The 24,678-nt window shown below is 44.2% G+C and overlaps 1 protein-coding gene across 2 annotated transcripts in view; it reads left to right on the top strand.

The window, feature by feature from the left end:
• The window catches only part of SOBP (sine oculis binding protein homolog), a 111,786-nt gene that overhangs the window by 83,030 nt on the left and 4,078 nt on the right, over positions 1 to 24,678 (top strand). For both annotated transcript variants that reach the window (XM_058020634.1, XM_058020633.1), the window contains one exon: positions 14,387 to 16,341. In XM_058020634.1, the coding sequence (XP_057876617.1) occupies positions 14,387 to 16,339 (1,953 nt within the window). In that variant the 3' untranslated portion in view covers positions 16,340 to 16,341. The remainder of the gene's footprint in view (positions 1 to 14,386; positions 16,342 to 24,678) is intronic.

The raw sequence follows: 24,678 nt of genomic DNA, 5'->3' as shown, positions 1-24,678 counted from the left end.
TAGTCACATCCCCTCCTATAGCACAGGGTGACAAATGTGCCTGGTACGTGTGAAGAACAGCCAATATTCTCAGTCATGTCTAATGGTAAATACACTGTACTTAACTCCATCTTCCTTTCCCTGCTACTGTGGTGCATCTCCATATAACAGTGTGTGTAGGAGTGCACAGTTGTAATGAGCCACAGAGAACCAAATCCTAAAGTCAGAGTGTGAGCAAAGGCCCGCTTGATTTCTGATCCCAGAGGGAGGAAAGAGCCCCACAGGGATGCTGCACTTTGGTTGTTTGATAGTGGTGGATCAAGGCACTGGCTCTGTGTGAGTGACCGTACTGGATGTTGTACACACATGTGAGAGGACCTGCTTCCCATTTCAAAACCCTCCTGCTCCAAGCAGGTTAGGCAGATCTGGGGAAGCCTTCTCCTGGTTGTAAAAGGAGGATCAAAGATACATACTGGAAGTAAAGAACACAGAAGCCTCCCAGATTTAGAGACTTGTTTGGTCTCCTTTCATTCCTTTGACAGTGGATGGACACAGAGTTCTGCTGGGACCAGTTCAGAGCCTTAGTTAGGTTCCTGCTGTGATCCACCCTCCCGAGATGCCTACATCTATTCACAGACCTGAGCTGGGCAATCAAAATTAATATCTGAAATTGTGCTGTTTGCATTATTTCACTGCCTGCCCTTCTCCTTGTCCAAAGTTACTCAGCAGTTTTGTCTTTGCAGAGAATGACTAATGCCAACATGGCAAGTCCTATCTCAATGCCGTAGCTATGTAACCTTCCTTCTCCTACTGCTCTAAGTCACTGGATGAGGAGCACTTGACTCAGGATGGGTGTTAAAATAAATTTAAAAGAAAGCTCTTTAAAGAAAAACAAACACTTGAGTTGCATTGAACAAATGCACAGTTAGAAGTCTTTGTATGTGATGGCTGCAGGTCTTCATTTGCCAGCCAGGTCTCAGCAGGTCCGATGAATATTTCGAGTGGTGCTCTACCCTGTGAAATCATTGTCAGAAGTAGTTTTGTGGGAAGACCTAGGGGAGGAAAAAGGCTGGAGAAAGCAAGACCGACTGGGTCCTCTTTGAGGAGGAATCTAAAGAGCAAAGCATTCTTGAGAGCTTTGCAGGGTGATGGTTTGAATATGTTGATTTCTTTTGTCCTGGTGTGCTGCTTCCACATAGCTGCTTTGTCATGCATGTCATGCAAGGAGAAAATCATCTGCATGGTCTTGTAAGTATGAAAGGCTTTGGCATGATGCATTTACATAATAGAATCTGTGCAGTTGCAGTGTGCATCGTGCACCCAGGCAAGGAAGGAGTGCCATCTACAGTAACACAATGCATTGCTAAAGGGTCCTCTGTGATTGTGTTCTCTACTGAACAGTGCATCTGATGCCTTCTGCTGTAATGTACCCTCCTCGGTGAGAAATTAATCCTTTGTGCCAAATTCAACTCTCAGTTACATGATTCAGATTGAAAATCAACACTAGCTTCAGTGGAGTTATCCCAGATTGATCCCAGGATTGCTAAGAATAGATTTGATTTATGTAAATAGCTTAGTGTCAGGTACGTTCTAGTGCTAAACACTTTCCAAACAGAGGGATAAGTAAGACCTTTTCATCGGAATAGGAAAGATAATTTTTTTCACTTCCATGCCTTACTTAGAAAGAAAGAGGTGTCAATCAGCAAGGAAGAAGGCACATTTTGCATTTCTTGAGATCCAGCAAATGTTTTGGGCCTGAGAAGGGCATCACAGTGGGCAAGCAGGGCGTGTGAAGGGCTGGCCCTCCCTCCCTCAGGTGTGGCACATAAGTAAAGCTGCTTGCTGCCCATCACCCTCACAGCTGTTGGCTCCTGTCAAAGGAGGCCTGGCTTCTCTGCAGGAATGTTCTTAGTAAAACAAGAGAGGCATTAGCAGAAGAAGATGACAAGGAAGTTTCACACACATTAGTTCACCATATGTTTGGCTCTAGGCTGCAGTTTCAGCCCTTTGTAACTCCTCATTTATTATTTTCAAGGTTAGAATCCTGAAAAACCATGGTTTCAGATAGCTAGGGACCATAATATTAATGGTAAATCCTACCTACCAGAAACAGAGTAATCTTTTTATTCTCCTCTCCTCTCCTCTCCTCTCCTCTCCTCTCCTCTCCTCTCCTCTCCTCTCCTCTCCTCTCCTCTCCTCTCCTCTCCTCTCCTCTCCTCTCCTCTCCTCTCCTCTCCTCTCCTCTCCTCTCCTCTCCTCTCCTCTCCTCTCCTCTCCTCTCCTCTCCTCTCCTCTCCTCTCCTCTCCTCTCCTCTCCTCTCCTCTCCTCTCCTCTCCTCTCCTCTCCTCTCCTCTCCTCTCCTCTCCTCTCCTCTCCTCTCCTCTCCTCTCCTCTCCTCTCCTCTCCTCTCCTCTCCTCTCCTCTCCTTTTTCCTTGTTTGAGGGATGTGCAGGCTCTTACAATCCCCATCTCTTCCATTCCCTGGCCATTATTTCGTTCTTCCTTGCTCCATATGGGAGTGACCAAGAGTTAATACCCACAGTTGCTCAGAGTAAGCTTCTCTCCACTGGCGATTTTGTGCTAATTAGGAGGGGGAAGGGGAGCTGGGTCTGTACCAATGGGCTCTGGGTTTCAGCCAGGATCAGTGCCTTGCAGCAAGAGAAGTAGAGGACTCAGAATGTTTCCTCTGTGTGCGGCAGAGCAATTTCCCTTACTTGGCTTCGTCTTCTCCAGCCCCCAACTCCAGAGGAAATGGGAAAATGAATTCCACTCCCAGTGCCCAATCTGCAAGAGATGTGACATGTCTCAGTCCTGGGCTGAAACTGATGTGACACATGTTTCCCTGATCCAGGCAGGTTTTGGATCTGGCCCAGGGCTGTTCTAATCAAATGTGGTTTCCAGAGAGAGGGCTGCTTTTCAGACTGAGCATACTCTGGGACGCAGGGTGGTGTGTACCGTTACCAGCAGCTCTCAAAGTGTGAATCACACACATTCAAATCTCAGACAGCTTTGACTCCCTTCAGAGTTCTGTAGCCTAAACCCAGCAACACCTCTCTTGGGAAGTTTTGTGGGATTTTTTTCATCCATTTTTACTAATGGTCAAGTCAATCTTTCCCTAATCAAGTCAATCTTTTCCTAAGGTAATTTTTTCAAGTTAGTGGCTGATGCAGTCCCTCTAGGATTTTTATATGCTTGGGAAAGGTGGGGAAACATGCAGGGAGCCTGTGTCAGGTCGACTGTGAGACCCAGCCAGTTCTGCTGCAGCCTGTGCCACAGTTATGTATCTGTTACAGCACCTAATACAGTGTAGTGGGTCCTGGGTCCTGGCCTGTAAAAATTATTGCATGAGAAAGATTACCATGTCATAATAAAAACTGAAGAATTGAAGATCTCTTAGCTATGTAGATAGGAGGAAAACACAAACACACACACACACACACAGAGACACACAGAGACACACACACATATATAATATTTTTTTTTCAAAGCACCCAGAGTCTTGAAATCTTCTTACAGAATTGCCTGTACAGGCGTGAATCAGAAGAAAACAGCCCACCAGTCTCCCAACAGTCTGAGAGAGTTATGCCACTGTAAAATGGCAGTAGGTGAGAGGGAGAAATCTGACTTAGAACCCTTCATTACAAATAAAGGGTAATAACTAAAGATTTCCCTAGGTTTCAGATTGCACTCCTACTTCCTATTCTATGGATTAATGAAATTTCAAATCTGGATTACAGTACTATTCTCTAGACCCACTAATACTACATTTAACTCTGAGTGATTTAATGACTGTTCAGTGGTGATTTTGGTTTCAGGTGAAGTGGTATTGGCCCCCAGCAATGCCTTAGGCTAAAAGCATCATATGCTAGCAAAAAACATTAACCTGCCCCTCAAACCTCCTCATTATTACATTTATAGTTCTGTCAACCAATCTATGAGCAACTGGAGTAGTAACAGGGGGTTTTATTGTTATTTTTATATTCTCTTGAATATAAAAAAGAAAATATACTGGGAAAAATACATATAAGATATTACTAGATATAAATTCTAGCCAGATGGGTAATTTTCCACCTCACAATGTCTGCCATATTATCAGAATAAAGTTTTGATCAGAAAACAAGATGAGTGAACATGTTTATTCAGACACTGAATAAAAAAGCGAATTAATTAGAGAAGTAAATCTTCATCTGGCTTCTGAAGTCATCTGCAGACTTGGTTGCATGAGATTCCTAAGGGTGCAGATTTCTCATTTGGAAAGATTTTGGTCAATACTGATTGAGCGTAGTAAAGTGCCCCTTTGATTTTTACCCTTAAGGTTTTTTTTGTGCTTAACAGCATCTTTATTTCTCAAAAGAATTTGATAGAAGAATTGGCAGTGTCAGTTGCTTCCTTTCTTTTCCCAGTTGCTGGGTTGGATGCAGGGAATGCTGCAGTGCCTACAGGCTCTCTTTCTCACTGCCCTTGTTGGCAGATGCTCTGCAGAAGAAACCTTATGTGGCTGCTGTTTAGTCCAGTTCTCCAAAGGAGAAAGGAGTGAGGGGTTCCTGTCATGACGGAAGTCCTGGCCCTGTTGTCAGCCTGGTCACTGATGGGACTCTGCAGCTTGGCTATCCCAAGGATGGAGAAGCTGCTCTGCTGCCTCCTGTAGCTGAACGTGTGGAAATGTAGATTATACAAAAAATTCTCCAATGTCAGGGAGGTGAATGTCCTCCTGAGGAAAGAAGTGCATTTCTACTCTCTGAGGAAGACGAAGGAGAGTATTTCCTAGTGCAACCTTCCCCTGCTGCCCCAAAGAGACAACAGGGCCTGGGCACTCTGAGGAAGTATTTCTAAGCCCCAGAAATGTTTTTCCAGATGATAGCTCTGATTTCTTTCTTAAGACTTCCTGAATATTCAAAACCAACATTTCTTGTCCTGTTCTCAAGGTGTTTGCAATGCTTTTCCACTGCTGATACCTTGCACAGCTTTAGTGACAGGAGTTTGATGAAGTTCATTTGTATCATCTTTAGGAAGAAGTGAAGCTCCTGCTGGGGCACTAACAGCTTAAGTATGATAAAGCAAAACCTCCTGTTGTGGAAAGGGACAGGCTGTAGTTCACCAAGACTTCCAGCTTCACCTACTCAATGTAGTTGTTTCTGTCTGCTGAGTTGTTTCCCACCATCATCACAGGAGCAGGGCAGTTTGGGAATGCACATCATGAGAAGCATTTGTCTGGAAATCAAGTGTTGAACATCAAGGAGACCAATGCCTACATAATCCAAATTGAACTTCTTGACTGACCAGCAGATGTTTGCACCACTGCTCTGCCAAGTTGGCTTTTCATGGTGCCTCCCAAGAGCTAAAGGCCATGAGGAGCATGGTGGTGGAGACACTCAGTTTACTCCACAGATGCCTCAAATTATGCTCACAAGGAAGGTGGCTACTGACACAGTTGCATGGTCTCCTGTCAGACTAGATTAAGTCTGGAAGAGGAACTGTTACTTGGCCTTTCTGTGTGATGAGGCTTGATGAGAGTTCTGGATCTGAGTGTAGGACTTGATGGCTTGAACTGTGGTTTGCTCTGCCCCACAGACTCTTGCATGCTCAAAGACCAATACACTTGGTGTGGGATGAGGTTTCCATGGCGTGGGAAACCCATGGCATGCCCTTTTGGAAAGGACACTCAGACTGAGGTGTTCTTCAGATGTTTCTGAAATGTGTGAGACAGACTGTCTGACCTACTGAGGGCATTTAACCCCCAGCTCTGTCTCCTGGTCTTACCCTCCATTTATCTTATGGATCACATTCATTTTATTTAGGACTTCTGTCACTGCTGCAGTGGTGGACTTAGCCAGTACTGAAACAGCCATACAGACATGCCCTTTAATCTGCTCTTGTATGGCTCCTCTGTAAAAAAACCTTACATTCAAGATTTTAGATTTAAATGCTGCTATTGTCCCATTCTGTGTTATTTTAGCCAGGAATGTTTCTGGGGAGAAGAACTTCTCTCTTGGCAAGCCCCACCTCACAGTACATTCATTTTCCCTGAAGTTTCACCCATCATATTTTGGGCTTCACCAGTGGTTTTAGATCCAAAGTTCCTTCTGTGCTTTCAAAGCCTCAGACTGAAGGTGAAAACACAGAGCTCAGCTGTTTATATACAAAATCAAATATGTAGCCACTGTGATGAAATAAGACCCAACCTGGATTTCCATCAGGCATTAGCATAACTCACATTCATTTTTCTTGACTGGGAACATTAAAAAGCCCCCCAACACCAAGGAACCCAAGGGCTTTGAAAAGCCCTATGTTTTAAATACCACAGATGACAACTGCAATGATTCAAAAAATGGAATCAATTTATCATTAGCCATTAATTACCAAATAACTCTATTTTCTCCTTATGCTTCATGTAGCTTAGACTTTTGCATAATTAGGATGAAAAATGGAGACAGAGTGATCTTGCATTTAAATGACATAAAATCAGTATTCACTCAGAAAACTGGGTAAGATTTTTGAAAGGACAAGATGTTCAGGAGGGTTACATCAGGGAAAGAAAAAACAATCAGGCAGGCAAGCTTTGGTATCTTTTTAACAGAGAGAAACTTGTCACAGGACAGTTTTAAGTTGTAGGCAACTGCAGTGTTCTGTTTTGTCAACTGTTTTTACACAAAGCTCCAAACATTGTAAAAATCTGTTTTCCTTCACACCTAGCATTGCTATGAGCTATATTGTAACCACATTCACAGTGTGTTAGAGCCTGCCTCGGGGTTCCTTCGCAGCAGGTTTCAGCTGGAATGATTCTTTTTGTTTTTTATAATAATCACTCCATTCAAATGGAACAATCAGTATAAAAAAATTATCACAAGCCATCTTGGATAGAAAAATCTTGCCACAATAAACATGCTGAATGTTTTACAATAAGACATCAAAAATGGTGATCGAGGCTGGATAAGTGCTTAGAGCCACACTTAGGATTATGCCTGTTACAGTATTGTTTGACATTTGGTAGTGAAAGAGCATCAATTCCCAGTCATGACAGCTGGGACTTAGTCATAGTTGTCTTAGAAGTAGACACTGTGAGCTGCCCTCCCCCTTCAGGGACAGTCTGATGCCTGCTGGGGACCCCCAGACAAAGCCCCCAGCCCCATGGGCCAGCACAGAGCGGCTGCAGTGCTGGACAGGCAGATCCTGCACACCCTGCCCAGCCCTGGCTGTGCCCCAGGCTGCCTGGTCCGTGTCAGGAGGAAGCCTGAGCAGGGGTGTTTTGGAGGAGGATCAACCAGAGAAATGTGGGACACACTGGTGAGCGACAGCAGCTCCTGGCAAGGCTGCACCCGCTCTATCTCTTGGCGCTGGGTGCTGGCAGCTGAATACCTTTTGTGATAACTCAATTAGCTGTGAAAAAAGCACAACAGCATTAGGCTATTGTGCTGATTGTTGCTTACCTCTCCAATGAGTTTGTCATTTTCCATCATCTCTGGGTGGAACACATTATCCCCCCTCTTCCTCACTCTGACTCTATTCTTCTGAGCATGGTTGTGTCCTTCTGCAGATCTTCACCTGCCCACCTTCTCAACTGGCATGGCAGTGTGCCTACCTTGCTCTTCTTCATATTTGTCTTTTTCTGAGCCAGGAAATGCTAAAAGGGAACTTTAATTCCTTGGAACAATTTTTGTGTCAAACAAATCGGTATGTGTGCTAAGAACTCAGAGCCTGATGGGGGCTTTGGCTCCTGAGGGGCTGTTCTGCAGCAAGTTATCCTCAGAAGGTGAGCAGAAGAGGAGGTGAAGATTGATACAGACCCAAACTGATGTTTGCAGGAGGTCTCAGTCTAACCCAGAGCTCCGCTGGGGCCAGAGCTTCTCTGTGCTCACAAGTGTTGGATACATTAACACTTGAGGTACAGCTCTTGCCCCAAAGTTTTTCAGTTCTTAATCAGGCAACAGACTGCAGAAACAGAGCCATTTGCAGGATTAGCATTGCAGGTGGGCTCTATGAGGGGATTACCTTTTAGGTGACCTGCTCTGAAGAGAAGCCTTGTTGATGGATAAATGGAGAAAAGTAGGGAGGCTGCAGATAGCCACATTGCCCAACAAGCTTGGGGAGCTGTTGAGGACAGCAGAGAGAGGTTTCACACTCCTTTGGAGTCAGTTGGGTACATAGTCCAGCAGGACACACAGATCTAGGTTTCTTTCCTTTTGATTGACTGAATTTTCCCCTGGTGTTCTGCTGGGAGTGCTCACAGCCTTGCAAGGGGGCCTGGGGCTCAGGGTGCTTTGGTGTCCGTGCTGCGGCGGCTGCTGGGTGCTCTGCAAAGGGTGTGACTGAGCTGTGTGCTAGAACACCACTTGTGACTCATTTGGCTGTGCGCTAGAAACCTCTGTATGTGTGTTTCTAGCCACTTCCTAATTTCTAGATTTTTGCTGTGTCCAATGTTTGGCAGACTTCAAAAATCTTGAGCCCTTGCAGAAAAACTTACGGCTGGTGTGTCGGGTTCTCACTGGGCTGCAAGGCAGGAGGGGAGAGGCATTGTGTCCTCACCTTGTGGCTTTTGGGATGGGGTGGAGCCTCTGCCTCCATGCCTCACACATCCTGACTGGGTGGCAGTACTGGAAACTTCAGGCATCTTCCCAGACCTTTCCAGGACCAGTCTGGGCTAAAAGGAAAGGCAACCAGGGCCAGAACAGGATATAGGAAATGTGCAGTGGTGTTCGTGAAGTCAGAACATATGCCTGAATGTATATAAAGAGACAGCACTTGGATACCACAGTGAGAAAAGGAAATAGGCACTACTCAGCAAAGTAGAATACATGGATTTTATGCCAAGAAATGAGTCTTTGATAATCTTCAGCATCTGTTCAGCATCTTTGATAAAAGCCTGGTCCTCAGATGTGATTCAACCCTCACTTGTGCAAGGCATACCCCAGTGGCATTGTCCTGAGCAAGGAGAGGAGCTTTGTCAGTCACCTTCTGGTCCTGGAGAAGCTGAAAATGGCACGTCTTTGCCCTAGTGACCACTGTCTGTCCTCTTGCCAAGCTTTACCATGGAGCTGATAGTTGTCCAAAGCATTGTGTAAGAGGCATAGAGAATCTTTCATCAGAGCAGGGTTTTTTCCATTGCTACTTGTTCCTGGTTTCTCTAGGGCTGGTGTAAATACCTCTGCAAACAGGTTTTGCCAAGTGTATTTCTTAATGAAGTAGTGTCTGATACTAGATTATTCTTCAAAAGTTAGTGGTGGACTGCACCAATGTGTGAACTTTGTGCCTGCATTTGACAGCCAATTGATTTAAGTATTAATTACCTGGTGCCTGGAGTCCAGGCCCTTTTGGGCACAGCAGGATCCTGTGTTGTGCCTGCAAGGCAGCCTTGTAGCCATGTCTGGACTCCACTTTGGGTGTTTCTATCAAAATAAAGATATGGATGCCAACAGGAATGGCTTTATTCCCGCTCTTTGTGTTAGAGACATCTGAGCGTTACGGGATCCCTCAGTGCTAGCTGCCTCAGTGTTCCCATTTCGGGCACGAGCTGTGTTTCTGCTGATGCAGTGTCTTCTGAGTTGTCTCCTGGTGTAGGCTGCTGTGTGTTTCACAGGAAAGCAGATAAATGATACCAAGTCACTGAGCTTATAAGTAACATGCTGGCAACCTGCCACCAAAATATAAATACATTAAATGTACTGAAGGAATGTTCATTCTGTTGTTTAGCCTTGGATATGCCCCACTTCGGTAAATTTAATCTTCTTGAGGGTTGTTGCACTGCAGCTGAATGAGATAGGCCGTTATCTTAATACTGATCTTTCTGTCATTCAGGATTCATGTTCTGGCATTCATGGTGTGAAGTGGGCTTCTCCCAGAGCGGTCCTAGAAGTGTTTTCCAAGAGAGATGAAGGTGCATAGGAGATCTGTTAGCACCTTGCAAGTTTTCACCCTCTTATCTTGGAAATGTTCATGCTTATTGTCAGTGACACCACTACTGGTCCAACCTCCTGTTGGTAGAAATGTGTAAAATGGTGGCTGTGCCTATGTTTGTTAGGAAATGTCTGTAATTCAGTCTCACAGCATTTATTTTCTTCCTGGGTATTTCTCCTGCAGCTCCTTCCAAAATCCCTGTCCCTGTCTCTGCTGCTGTTGAGATTGGGAACAAAGCTCTTGATGACTCCAGGGGGAGCAGGGGCCATGGTTAGGCAACAGACCCAAAGCCGATGGATTGCATTAAAGAGGAGCCTCTTCATTGTTTTCCACTGGTGCTGGGTCAGGGCCTCCAAATGTGATCCTACAGCATGAATGCTTGTGACTAATCCCACTGAAAGCTGGGGAGCTGCTCCCATGTGTGAGCACTCCCAAATCCAATGGGCAGTGTCAATAAGCACTCTGCAACAGTCCTGCTCTTCTCTTGGTTGTACAACGAAAAGAAGGAATAAGGCAGGAAAAGGGAAGGAAAGGGAATACATGTGCAGAGAAATTCTGAGCTGGTTGTGGAGAACAGTGATGTTCCATACAGAATGCAAGTACTTAAAAAGATAAGACATCAGCTGTGTGTTCTACAGATAAGAAAATGCTATTTTATTGAATGGAGAGATATATATGTTTTACCTATCACATCTGAACTAATCAGTGTAGGCTTTTAGAAGAAATCTGTAATTACTTTGAGCACATCATTAGTTAGATGTAAAATGAATTATATTGCTGCATTTTATCACCTTTAGTAATATAGCCATTTGTATCATAAATTCATTGACCTCATCTTAAATGATCAATTCTGTAAGACAGACTTGATTCATTAATTCTTAAGTGATATTTTTTTTCTCCTTTACTAATTTCCTCATTATTGTAGAGACAGTTTTTCTGCCTTTTAGTATGGTATTGTGAGGTGTCATATTACCTGCATATTACCTGCATATGAGTCCCACATTTTTATACCTTTTGTCTTAACTAAGCAGCACAGACTGATTGCTTATGTAAGTAAAAAGAATGAGAGAAAAAACAAAAGAAAATTATGAAATACATGAATGTAGAAGATGGACATTTTACACTGATGTTGTAGCTTCAACACCTTGAGATATTGCATTAAATCAATTAGATAATTATGGAATATTTGGTCTATGTGGGGTATTCAGAGGAATAGATTTGCTGCCTTTAATTTCTCTGGCTTTAATTAATTTTATCTACTGATAAAATATACAAAAGGGTATGTGATCAATATGTGAGTGAGGCAGAGTTTCTTGTTCCTCACCGAATTATTGAAAATTGGAGAAATCAGTAGAGAATTTGTAAGCAGGATTTCTAAATATTTTACCAAGGAAGAGAAAATATTTGTTTAGCCAGGAGAGACACAGGAGCCCACTGGAGATAAACAAATCAATACAGCAATAATACAGTGGAGTGTTTCAGTGAATTTTGCAAATGCTAACAAATGAAATTAAATTATTAGAAAAGATGCCACAATTTTTTGTGGAGCTGTATTTCTCTTTCAGTCCCTTTAATTAAGGTCACGGATGGGGCTCTTCCTAGAAAGAGAAGGAGACTGGGTTTGCTCTCTCATATTTCTCAGGCATTTCTTTGGCAGGGGGTTACAAGGTGGTTTATTCCTTGTCCCAAAGGAAGGGCTAGTCTTCAGTGCAGATGCACCTGAAGTCCTGCTCCATCCCTTTCTGCAGGCACCTCTGAGGCCACTCTCCTCCTTGTCTTTCTGCTGCAAATAGATGGTGGTGGGCCAGGGTGGGCTTCATGCTGCCCCAGCCTGCCTCAGGAGCTGTGTGGGAGCTCCTGGTATCTCTTTGTACATCTCCTGGGGTACATGTGGAGTCTCTCTACATCTTTGCCAGCCCTTGGGGCAAGAGCATACTCTGCAAGCAGCAGGAGGAGTGTGGTGGAGTACATCCTGATTCCATGCATGCAAAATAGATAGCATTTTATGGCTACAGCAGTGAGCTCTCACTCAGAAATAACTTTAAGGTAAATTCAGCAGTTCTACTGAGTTAAATGTATCTTATTACCTCATAGTGTAGACTCACAAATTCCCCTTTTGTCTGCTTTGAAAACAGTAGCAAGCCAGAAAATTTCAGGAGGTTGATTGCAGGATGGTTCCATCATGTGTGCTGCCTTGCCAGGTGGGTGGCAAACCCACAGCCATGCCAAATATGCAGGATGGTTCAGTACCACTGCTGTGTGCTTGCACTATTTGCAGCACAAGCTCCAGGGCTGTCTGTGATGGCCCCTGAGCCTTCCTGTGGGGGGCTGACACCTGATAAAATCCAGGAGCTATTGGAAGTGGCATTGTCCCCTCTGCCCTGCTTGCTGCACTCCTGCTTTCCCATCTGCCCCACGCCTGGGGGATGCATGCACCATGGCAGTGCAGGCATTCATCCCAGCACTTCTGTGCATTTCACAGCCTTTTTGCCCACACATTTTAGGGTGTGACAACGTCACTCTATGTTCAATGCAGGGCTGGACTTGTTTGCACCAGGAAATTTCCTTTTTTACCATGGGGCACCATGCTGGAAATACAGCCTTACTGATGCCACATGTGCCAAACAGCACCAGCAGCCCCTCTGCTTTATCTCACAGGGCACAGTGTCTGCTTGCCCAAGCTAAAAATCTGGGTCCCGCATTCACAAACTTCAGGGCTGACTTAGGGGATGCTTCTTCTCGATTGATTATTTAGCTTGATTTAAATGTTGGGATAAGAGAGAGGAGGGAGTGTGTGCCTGTGTGTGTGAATGGGGAGGGGAGCAAGAGGGAAAGAAACAGTGACCTGGCAGGATAGCCAAAAGGTGGAGGAGTTAAATGGGCTAATAGCCATAGCATACCGTGTGTGTGTGTCTATATACATTAAAGATATATTACTGAAAACTCAAGAATGTCGCCACTGTTTATATTAAAGGAAAGCTGAGAGTTAAATGAGATGGGTAATCAGATGCCCAGCATATGTTGTTTTGAATTGTTTATATGGCCAATAGTTATTAAAATTAATTATCCTTTTAATGCAGTCTTTTCACAATCATAGTCTTCTTTGGGGTTTTTAGTGTATTTTTTTCCTCTGTACAAAAGATAGAGTCATTTCAAAACAAGCTAATGTGGGCTATTTGGAAAAGGCAGAGCAAACAATACCAGGATATATTATGACATGGTCATAGGCTCAACATGCTGATAGAAAGCACCAAAAATCTCTGTCAGTGGAGTATTTTGAGAACTAATGTAAATGACAAAAATGGGGGGGGGTTTGTGTGTGTAAAATTCTGTCAAAAAAGTGAGGCACTGAAAAATCTGACATCTGTTTATCTGTTTATAGCTATGGCAAGATTACTCATATTAATTCTTGTTTAAAATGCCATATGAAGGAAAGGCATTTGTGCAAACAAGAGTCATATTTGAATTGTAGATCATGTCTTCACCATCTGTGAGAGCTGTTGGTGTTGCAAAATTAATGTGTTAATGAAATCACAATAATTTCTCTGAAGTAATGGATTCTGAAGCCTAGAATGACTATTTTTTGAACTTTGGTGTCTAGTGGTTTACAACTGGGAAAACCTTTCACAGCTTAATTAGTTCTGCAGCCTTATTTTAAAAAAAATTGGCTGTGCCTTTACCACACCAACAGCAACACAAAAAAAGGATTAAATGGAAAGCAGAGAAACAAAACAAAATTGAGCCTGCAATGCAAACTTTTTGCCGTAGTATTTGAGAGTTGCTAAACAGGTCCTTGCTTGCCAAGAAGTTTTACTCAAAGTGACTTGTACACAAGAGTGGGCAAACAGCTCAGAAAATAATTCCAGCTTGCTGAAACATCACAAATTGGGACTATTCGAACCTTACGCAAATATCCCAACTTTTTCCAAGTTTCTCCTTGGAACGAAGGGCAAAGAATCAGTGATGGTTTTTGCTTTGTGATGCCATTTTGAAATATCACACTCTTTCCAGCCTATTATTTGATACCCTTGGTAGAATACTAAATGTTACTGTGGGCTGCAGTTTAGCAGAGAATGGTTTGCATTCATTTCCAGCAATTCTCTGAGTCCTTTTCCAGTTCTCGTACTCCTTGTGTAGTGTGGCATCTCAGATGGCACAGGCATCTTAGATTGCCACCAAGGAGTGATCACAACCATACTCATATGGACTTTGCATGCTTACACATGCGTGTTATAACAGTTTATGCCAGCTGAGGATTCTTTTCTGTGCTTTGGGTTTAAAATATATAAAGCATCATATAAGGTAGAACTGAGATCATGGGAGCCAGAAAAGGGAGTGTCATTCAATTCATTAATATGTTGGGGCGAAAGAAAGGGTGCAGTTTTCACAAATGCGACTTCTTTTTTTCCTGTTAGAAAAATAATGTGTTTAGCAACTGAAAAATTACTTTTAAAATAACACTATGAAGAGAAGATTGCTTTTCTTACCTGATTTGATTTTATTACTGTGTTGTAGGTATGTGACTGGTGTAAGCACATAAGACACACAAAAGAGTATCTGGATTTTGGGGACGGGGAAAGAAGGCTTCAGTTCTGCAGTGCAAAATGTCTCAATCAGTACAAAATGGACATTTTCTACAAAGAGACACAGGCCAATCTTCCAGCTGGACTGTGCAGTACATTACATCCTCCAGTCGAAAATAAAGCAGAAGGCACTGGGGTGCAGCTGCTGACTCCAGATTCTTGGAATATACCGCTAGCAGATGCTCGGAGAAAAGCCCCATCCCCAGCGTCTGCAGCTGGCCAAATTCAAGGACCTGGACCATCAGCGTCTACCACTGCCTCTCCGTCTGACACTGCCAACTGCTCTGTCACTAAAATCCCCACGCCAGTTCCCAAACCTATTCCCATCAGTGAGAATCCAAATATTCCACCAGTTTCTGTCCAGCCACCTGCTAGCATTGTGCCTCCAATTGGTGTCCCTCCTCGCAGTCCTCCCATGGTGATGACAAACCGTGGGCCAGTTCCTCTGCCCATATTCATGGAACAGCAAATTATGCAGCAAATCCGTCCACCGTTTATTCGTGGGCCACCTCACCATGCCTCAAATCCTAACAGCCCTCTATCAAATCCAATGATTCCTGGAATTGGTCCCCCACCAGGTGGTCCCAGAAATATGGGTCCCACCTCTAGCCCCATGCACAGGCCAATGCTTTCGCCCCATATCCATCCCCCCACAACACCTACCATGCCTGGGAATCCTCCTGGCTTGTTGCCACCCCCCCCTCCCGGGGCTCCTTTGCCCAGTCTTCCTTTCCCCCCTGTCAGCATGATGCCAAATGGTCCTATGCCTATGCCACAGATGATGAACTTCGGATTGCCATCCCTCGCCCCACTGGTGCCACCCCCAACTCTACTAGTGCCATATCCTGTCATTGTCCCTTTGCCCGTTCCCATCCCCATTCCCATCCCCATCCCTCACATCAACGACTCCAAACCCCCTAACGGCTTCTCCAGCAATGGTGAAAGCTTCATTCCGAGTACCTCCAGCGAGACGCCTGGGGCAAAGCCAACCAATAGCTCTTCATCCCCTCGAGAGTCAAAGCAAGGATCATCCAAATCCTCTGACTCATCACCGAGCTGCTCAGGCCAGTCCCTTAATCAAGCTAAAGTGCTTCAGGAGCACAGTAAAAATGAAGTTGTTGATTTGACTGTCAGACCTAGTAGTCCAGCGAACAGTAAATTTGGTTTCCCCAGCGTGCTGCAGGGTCCACAGGACGGTGTGATAGACCTAACAGTGGGCCACCGGTCTAGGCTGCACAATGTCATCCACAGGGCTCTGCATGCCCAGGTGAAAGTTGAACGTGAACCTAACAGTGTTGTAAATTTGGCTTTTGGTAGCTCAGACAAAAGGAACTGCAGTGACTGCAGGGACAACTGCAGCCCGGTTGACTCAAAAACGTTACCGTGCAGTGACGGAGCTCACTGCTGTCCCGTCTCCTTGGCCTCTGGCACGCCAGGACTGGAAGCTGGCGCAGCGGTGTGCAACGTCATTGTGAATGGCACAAAGAGCACAGAGGGTTCCAAGAACCCGGAGCCGCCCCAGGAGCCGAAAAAGCCCCAGTCCCCGGAGGAGCTGGCGGTGAGCGAGCTGGAGTCCGTGAAGGAGAACAACTGCGCCTCGAACTGCCACCTCGAGGGAGAGGCTGGCAAGAAGGCTGGGGAGGAGCCCCTGGCTGGGGGAGACAAACAGGACCCAAACCTTAACAATCCAGCAGACGAGGACCACGCGTATGCTTTGAGGATGCTGCCCAAGACAGGCTGCGTGATCCAGCCTGTGCCAAAACCAGCAGAAAAGACTGCTATTGCGCCGTGCATTATCTCAACGCCAATGCTCAGCACAGGGCCAGAGGATCTGGAGCCACCATTGAAAAGGAGGTGTCTCCGAATTCGAAATCAGAATAAGTAAAGGTTTGTGTAATCACTACTGCCTTCTGTGTGAATAGAATTCAGTATTTTCAGGTGTGAGGGCAAACTCATGTGGATGTGGCCTTCATGAAAGAGAAAGATACAAATTTCAATTTATGAGCACTTTCAGAAAACTACTGGTATTTGTGTTGTAGTATTGTTTTTTGTGTTGTATTGCAGCTTGTCTGTACTTGTCAGTACTCCATTCATCAGCAGCCTCATTACACTTTTGCTCACAGAACATGTCATGATGGTTCTGGCTGTGAAGTTATTGTGCTGTGTATGTCAAAATCAGTGGTTTTCTGCCTAGAATATGGTACAGGTCTGGGCCATTAATCTGCTTACTTATTCCAGCTGAGTTACACAGCAGCTCAAGCCTTCACGATGACTGAAATTGCCCTGCAGCGTAGCACAGAGCCAGATGACCCAGCAGCTTCCTGCTAGCTCAGATCCAATGGACTTAGCAAATGGTCACCTCCAACCATCTCACTTTGATCTGCCTCCACACTGCATCCTGGCTTTCCACTGAGCTGTTCTCGAGAGACTGAACTCCTCTCCATGGGCTTTCCTTTCTGGGGTATTGGTGCTTAGGGACTGCCTGCTGTTTGGGACCTGCCCGCTATAGCTTATTGCAGCAAAACCTCTGCCATGGGGCTTTACTGCCCTTCCTGAGGTATCTGCCTTTGGTGCAAGTCTCCCACTTTAAAAAAGCAGCTGAGATTTGCCCCAGCCCAGTGCTTGGTGTATGTTTGTGGCTCCTGGTAGGGCTGCAAAGCAAGGCAGAGATTTGGGTATCTCCACCACCCTCCTTGGCTTGTCCAAGGACAGTGCTCCATATGCAGAAACTTCTCATCCTTTGTTTCCAATTTCCAGCCTACTGAATCCTTCTGATAGCATAGCACCTTTGTAAAACTCTTTGTTTAGTATGTGTCTGATGCTTCAAACCTGCGAGTGAGAAACTGTCTAATGAATCTTCCTGTCTGACCATGCAAGAACGCCTCTGGCAGTCACTCTTGTACCACCTGAGCTGGGACAAAGCCCCTCCACAGCTACACACCCCACACTCACACAATCAGACCAGGTTTCCTCACTGGCTTGACCCCAGGTTTTCCACATCAGAGTTCTCAGATATCCCAATCATTATAACAATTTCATCATGGTGCAATAAATAAATAACAAAACAACAGCTCGAGCTGATGCCTTTGAGTAGGGATGCAGAACAAAGGAACCCTGGGCTTTTTTACCTTGTATACCCTCAGAGTCTAAGCACAGGGAAGCCTGGGAGTTGTTGGGGGTGTGTGGTCACCCTGTGTCCTTTGTTATGGAAAGGATCAGTGCCCATTCCCACTCTCTTGCCTGGTGCTCAGGCTTGGGCTCTGGCCCCCCCAGAGCTCAACCTGCAGCTGGCACTGCAGCTGCACACTGTGCTACCTGCACTGAATATATTCCTTAACAAAACTAATGTAATGGAATTTATTTAGATTCACAAGCACAAAGAGCTTCTTTCAGGAAAAGGGGAAATGGTGGGTGTTGCAAGAAATCTGTTCAGCAGTAAAATACTGATGCTTAGCCGGATGTGGCTTGGTGACATGCCAGATTTCATTACAATCCATGGAATATTCTGTAGCCTCCAGTAAATCCCTGTTCCTAGTAGCACAAATAATGACTGCAGTGGTGTTTGGCACCTACAGCCACAGATAGCAGCAGCAGACTGTGTAATCTGGGCCATTGCAGTATCTCCCTGCTCCATCAGTGTGGGCTAATTGCACCATCAAAGATATATAGTATAGCCAGGACTGCCTTCTCATTTGTTAACACAGCCTTCCCTGTGCTCATTGCAGGGCTGGAAACATTTCTTCCCTTGATCACCAACAGTATTTATTTACTTTCTTCAGTGGAATACAACCATCATTCTTTGCTCTCAGCATGTGCTGACACACATAAAAGATACACTAACAAGAAGAGAGGACAACTATCACATTCCTGGACTAGTAATCAGCATATACAGGCACTTGAAAGTCAAATTAATATTTAAATCTTTACACACTCCTAGGTCCTATTAGTGGGGATCCCCCTACCCACCCCTGAGGTATGGAATGTATGTCCCTCAGCAGCAATATCTTTATTGCAAACCCCTGTGTTACCTCTGGAGCTTGAAAGATTCCCTTCATAAATGTATGCATGCTTCTACCTAGGGGTAGTGATTTGATCTAGTGAGAAGGCCACTATTTGGCTGTGTCCTTTTTATTAAATTTTAGGAGAGCCATGGTTAACCCTTTCCTACCTCATTGAAGCTCCTCATAGCTGCTTATTTCAAGACAGTGCTAGAAGACTTGCATATTATGTGCTTACTCTGTAGTCAAAGACAGGCTGGTTCTTAGCATCTATTTCTGCTTGCCTGGACTATCCAGGCTGCAGCAGTGCTGCCTCTTCAAGGTCCCAGTCCCATGAAGAGTTTAGTAACATTCAAAGCCAGAGCCTAAACCCTCAGAGTGAGTTCTGGCTTCACCGAGTAATGTGTTTTTGCCTGTTGACATGATTATTCATGACATCACAGATAGTACTTGAGAGAGAAGGTTGGCAAGCTGAACAAGCTGCATTAGAAAGACAAGGATTCTTTATCATTCAGTTACTGTCCTCAGCCCTTTGTATTCTCTAAATGTCAATAACTGCCACTGTGATTATCCTCAGGAATAGCGATTTTCCCTTTTATCCTGAGTTTTTCATATTTCTTTGCCTCAGTGTAAGGGTTGTCTTACAGGAAAGTTTTCAGGTTGCCAGGCAAGATTAATCTGACCCAATACAGACATCTGTAACAAAGATGCAGCTGAGCTAATTGTCTAAACTCTCTTTAACCTAGAGAAGCAGGCACTTCAAAGAGACAGCTGAGCTCATCCCAGAGTCAACAACTAAGACAGCTCAGATAAATTGTGCCCTAGGAGTGCCTATTGCTGCCTGCAATGAGGTAAACTTAGGGTGACTGGCACAGACCTAGATTTCCACACAGACACTGGAAGTTAAGAAGCCCAGCCCAGGTGTCTGCCATACCCCTGGGGCTTGTGCAGTAGCATAGCACGGCATGGTGATGGTTATTAGTCTGTGTCCATCCCCTCATTCCTCCAGGAAAAGAAAAGAAGTAGCCTCTGTGCAGAAGATATGGGAGACCAGAATCCCTAAATGCTCCAAGGGAAAGAGGATACTCCAAATACCCTGCAGAAGTAAACAGCATGGTAACCATCTCATTCCAGTGGGTACCTCAGTGAAATGCGGGTGGGTTTTGAGCGCCTCAAGGCACGCACGAGTGATTTGTGCAGCTCTGATGATTGATTTGAGGTGAGGACTCTGTGGTTTCACGAAGAGCCCTTCTTTTGCTATTTCAGCATTGCTGGTCATAGCCAGTCTGGGGGAGCAAAAGGGCTGGCTCTGCCTTAGATTTCTGCCCTCCCTGCCTGTGAGGACTGAGCCTGTCTGTGTCTGTGCAGACGAGAACATCAGTGTAACCTCTTGCACCCGCAGCCCTGAGCTCTGCCATGCACATGGGTTAGTTCCTCCTGCCCAGGCCTCAGGGAGCAGGGAGATAAAACCCTTCTTCTGCAGTCCAGTTGTGGGGAGGATGTCTTAAGAGAGACTCCAACCTCATAGAAATTCTAATAAATTAGAAAGAGGATAGAAGCTGTACTAACAAATGGGTTGATTTGGACCCTTGGAGGTTTGTATTGATAGCGCTGGCTACACTAACCTGGGAGAAAAAAAGTCCAGCCAGTTGTCTTTTTCCCTCTTGCTTCTACCTACTTGAATTGGAAAATCTGAACATATTGCTCTAATGTGCAACTTTTCCTGGATTTTATTTCCCATCAAATTGTGTGACAAGAAGGAAATTAGCCAAATATTTTTACGCTAGAGTTCTGGACAGACAGATTGAATTCATGTAACAGCAACATGGACTCTCTAAAAAGAATCAGTGCAAGCGTGACCTTTTTGGGCAAGTTGCCAATTTCTGGATTATTTAATGTACCAATTACTTGATTATTGAAAGTGCTAATCAGCAACATAATCCTTGATGTGAAAGTTTAGTTTCTCCATCAGGATGTGGACTGTCAAGCTGTTCTAACTTGATGCAATTTGAAAAACTATCAAAAGATGTCTCAGTGCCAAAGTCCTGCTATGATAAAGGAATGAAGCTAGGAAGAGTATTCTGTTGAGTGTTATATTCTCAAGTTTGAGCAATGTGAGTTTCTAAAATTAGCAGTGTTAGTGTTGCCTGCCTACATGCTTTATGCCCTGGCGGGATCAGTTTTTACCCGCTAGCTTTGATGTCAGTGTTTCCTAAAGCAAAGAAATGAAAACACTGAGGTCTGCTTGGATTTAACATGATAGTTATGTTAAACTAAATGAGAAAATGAAGTGGCACATGCTAAACTCACAACTAGCTTCTGTGTGTGCGTATGTGTGTGTGTTGGGTAATCCTGTGTTGGGGACAGAGGGGTCAGGAAAGGAAAGAGTTTTTCTGCTTGTGACAGCAGAATTTCTTCCAGAAGTAATGGAAATAGTAGGTGTATGGCCATCTACAGAGCCAACCTGTATGTCTCAGGGTCAGCATCTGCTGAAAGATCCAAACCTTCAGCTGTCTAGTCCGTGCACTGTACTCGTAAAAATATACAGCAGGCAGAACACTCAGTTCAGAGCAGAAGTAGTATATATCCCACTTTGAGCTCCTCTGCCCATAATGGTCCAGCACAAGATTTCCTACTCTGGTCTGGATTCCTGAGGGAAGGAGCATAGCTATTGACCTCCTTTTTTTTAGCCTTAGAGATTTTAGATCTCCTCTGTCACTGTGGTATCTTATCTACCAACATCTTTCTTACCTCTGCCCAGATTGCTCTGACAAAATTTGACCTTAAACATGTAGTTGAAAATAGTTTTTCTGTATTTGAACACGTTTCTATGCTAGTCATCTTTGTTGACATGGTACTACAGGCCAGAGCCTTAGCTAATTTTAACTGGATATAGTTCCACTGGTGCCAAACTAATTTAAATCAGCAGAGTAATTGGACTCATGCACTTAACACCTACTCTTCTGCTTCAGAAGTTTTCCTTCACCTGGCTTCTTATGAGCCTACAGAAATTTTCTATTTATCCAAAGGGGGAGAGGAGAGAGTTTTAACACCACAAAGCCTTAAACACATTTGCTTGGAACTGAAGCTTTGCCCTTGAGAGCTGCCTGACTCTGGCAGTGTGATCTTATGTTTCAAAATTGCCTGTATACCTTCTCAGGTATATTAAATCAGAAAAAGGATTTCCCAGGGGAAAAAAAAATAAAAAGGAAAGAAAAAAAAAGGTTCTCAAAATAGTGAAGTATAAAATGACATACTTCCAGGGTAGCTTTCAGCTCCCACATCTTGCTGCCGGGGTGTGGGAGTGCTAACTTCCGTCTCAGTGGCAGTAAATAGCAGGCTCGTGGTACGCTGCCATAGATCACTGCACACTCTTTGAATCAAAGGAGCAAGTGCTGATTTCTGATGGGCTCCTCCTGCTTTTCTATAAAACCTCCTAGGGCACATGTTTCAAATATGAAATCTGATTCTTGAACTCAGTTTAGAAAATAACTACACCTAGTCTGATTTGTAAAGGTAATAATCATCTAGGCCTGTTGGCAAACAACACACACGGCCAGAACTTGACAGCCAAAAAAGCTCAATTGACAGACCCAAAGAAATCTGAAGAACCTATGACACCTACAGACTGTAGCCTACCTGACAGATCCCAGGACCTCAGACCACCCATTTCAGAGATAATTTTGGTGTTTACTTGCCATTATTAGTTTTAATTGTCTTACGAAATTAAAATCATTTGAACTGAAATAAGCACCATGCATTCCCTAAGTTGGTGCAACTCACATTCATATTGAAACAATGAGTTGCTCATAATTCTTTGCCAGGCTTTAAAGACTGTTCAGGCACGTTCATACTTATAAGGTCTAAAATGCTCCTCTTATTTAAATTGGTTCAAAGTGGGTTTGGCTGCACTGAAAAGTGTTAAGTGTGAAACAGCCCTACAGGGAGACTCGAGCTCTTCATCAGCCTGTCCTTGTGCTGTTGAGCTACCAAAGTCAGTGGTACAGGGAAATTTTATGGGGGTGGGGAGGAAAGCACCACTCATAATTAAATACAGAGTCCCTAACAACAAAGACCATAGTAAAACAGACTCTTGTAAAAACACTTGTAAAAACATCATCTAGACATCGATTGCCTTGGCATGCAGGGGCCAAGATGCTGGATGGTATGTGTCTGATTGCCACTGAAATCTGATGAGGAGCTAAGCACCTCACAGCCTTTGTGAAGCTTGACCCTGAAACACCATGCCAACCTCAGTGCGGAGCAGTGAGCTCTGAACAACTGTGAGAAGATTATAAACTATTTAACAGCAATACCTGAAAGTGAGAGAGAAAAGAGCAAAACGCTTCTGAGGACTGTGGTTGTAAAAAAGTTGGACATACTCAAGCAGTGAGGTATAGATTTTAAATAAAATTAAATTATTGTTTGAAAAAACACAGTGGAAGATTGAAGAAAAGTAGAAACAATGCTCTTTGAGCAAGAAGTCAGGCAGAAATCAGACAGTGGCAAGCAAGACTTTCTGAAGCAATTTTTGCTTCCAGATTACCTGCTGAGTCTCTCCTGTTGGTCCCATAAAGGTAAGCACGTTTCTGGGTGCCTCCACCAGTCAAAGCCTCACAGCTGAGACCTCCTAATAATGACCTTATTTACATTATTTTGATAATGAGCTGCAGGACTGAAAGTTGTCTTTGGAAACGTGTGTGATCATCTCGTGAGAGCCATGAATTGGAGTAACCTCTAACATTCTGCAGAGCCCTCAACTATTTAATGTTTGCTTCTTCCATGAAAATTACAGCTGATTAAATATCTGGGCTTGATCCTGCTCAGTGCTGTGTGCACTCAGTGCTTGGTGCCTCTAATGCAAACTGAAGGCCCCTGGCATGCTACAGCTCGAGGTCCTGCCTCCGACTCCTTTGCGTGGCTTTGCTTCCCCAGACACAACTCTGGTATTTGAAAAGAATGGTATTCCTGTACAACATGTGTCTCAATTTGTAATGATATCCGTCCTGCAGCTGGCTTGCTTTTCCAAGTGTTTCTGAAACATTGCTGCCTTAAATTCGAGCCAACCTTCAACAACAAATTATCTAAAGGCAAAGAGGCTGAACTGCATTTGCTGAGAGGACACCCCTACTCCCTGCTGTGCTCCATCTTCCAGTCCCAGCTTTGGACTTTCATGCCGTGTAATGTAATCATCTTCTATGAAGGCAGATATTAAAAAAAAATAAATTAAGAAATAGGGGGTTTCAGGATTCGGTAGTGTTGAGTGACATAACTATGGAATTCTGACCTCTCTGGAAGGATCTGTATCCCATCATCAGGTGATTGATATTGAAACCTATGGTTAAGGCAATTTTCAGCTATTTATTTGGAGCCCACGTGCTTAAATGCAAAACTTTGTGTCGTCTGCTTATGCTCCAAATATTTATAAGGTTTCATGAACTACTTGTGCTGCCACTTCTAAGTTCCTAATCCAAAAAGAGGAGAAAAAAAGCCCCTTCCCACAGGAATTCTCCAATTGAGAGAGTCTTTACACGACTAGAGAGGATACATGACAAAGTCACTGAAAATTTGAATTGTGACCCTAAATTTGAAAGATCAGCTAAAATGCCAATTCAGTTTTATTTGAAGCAGTTTGCCAATTATTGATGAAATGATTGGTGGTAAAAACATTGTTCCTGTCTTCTTGGGGTAAGAAATAGAGAAAATCTAAAGCAGTGTTTGGGCCCAATCCAGGTTTTTCAGTGCTCAATTCAGTGCTGAGGATAAGGGAGATGCCCTAAGGTATCTGGCACTGCACTGAGGTCTGTACCCGGTCTCACCCACTTGCTCCTTATGTGCTCTGGACGAGCTTTTCCTCTTCTTTCTCCCACAAGATAATCCATGTGACATTTTTGCCACCTGAGCATGGCCCTTTGCTTTTGTATGAGTCTGCATCTGCTGTTGTTAAGACTTGAAAAGAACCAGAACAAGGGCTGTGAAAACCAGGGAGAAACCCTGTGAGGACAGTGTCACGCATGCAGTCCTGGATGGTTATGGACAGTGGAGTTGTTCATGGGGAAAACAGGAAAATGTTGATTGCTTCGTGATATAGGACGCTGAAACTTTTCACTAAGAAAGTTCATTGCTGTTTCAGAAAGTTTTGTTATTGTAATTGTTATAATTTTTGTGGCCCACAATAACATTTCAGGTTAAAAAGCCAGGCCCAGGTGTAGCCCAGGTGAGAAGG

This window comes from Melospiza georgiana, chromosome 3 (genome assembly GCF_028018845.1).
Source record: "Melospiza georgiana isolate bMelGeo1 chromosome 3, bMelGeo1.pri, whole genome shotgun sequence".
Lineage (NCBI taxonomy): Eukaryota > Metazoa > Chordata > Aves > Passeriformes > Passerellidae > Melospiza > Melospiza georgiana.
Note: the sequence above shows the minus strand (reverse complement) of the source record. Positions and strands in the feature narration are given on the sequence as shown.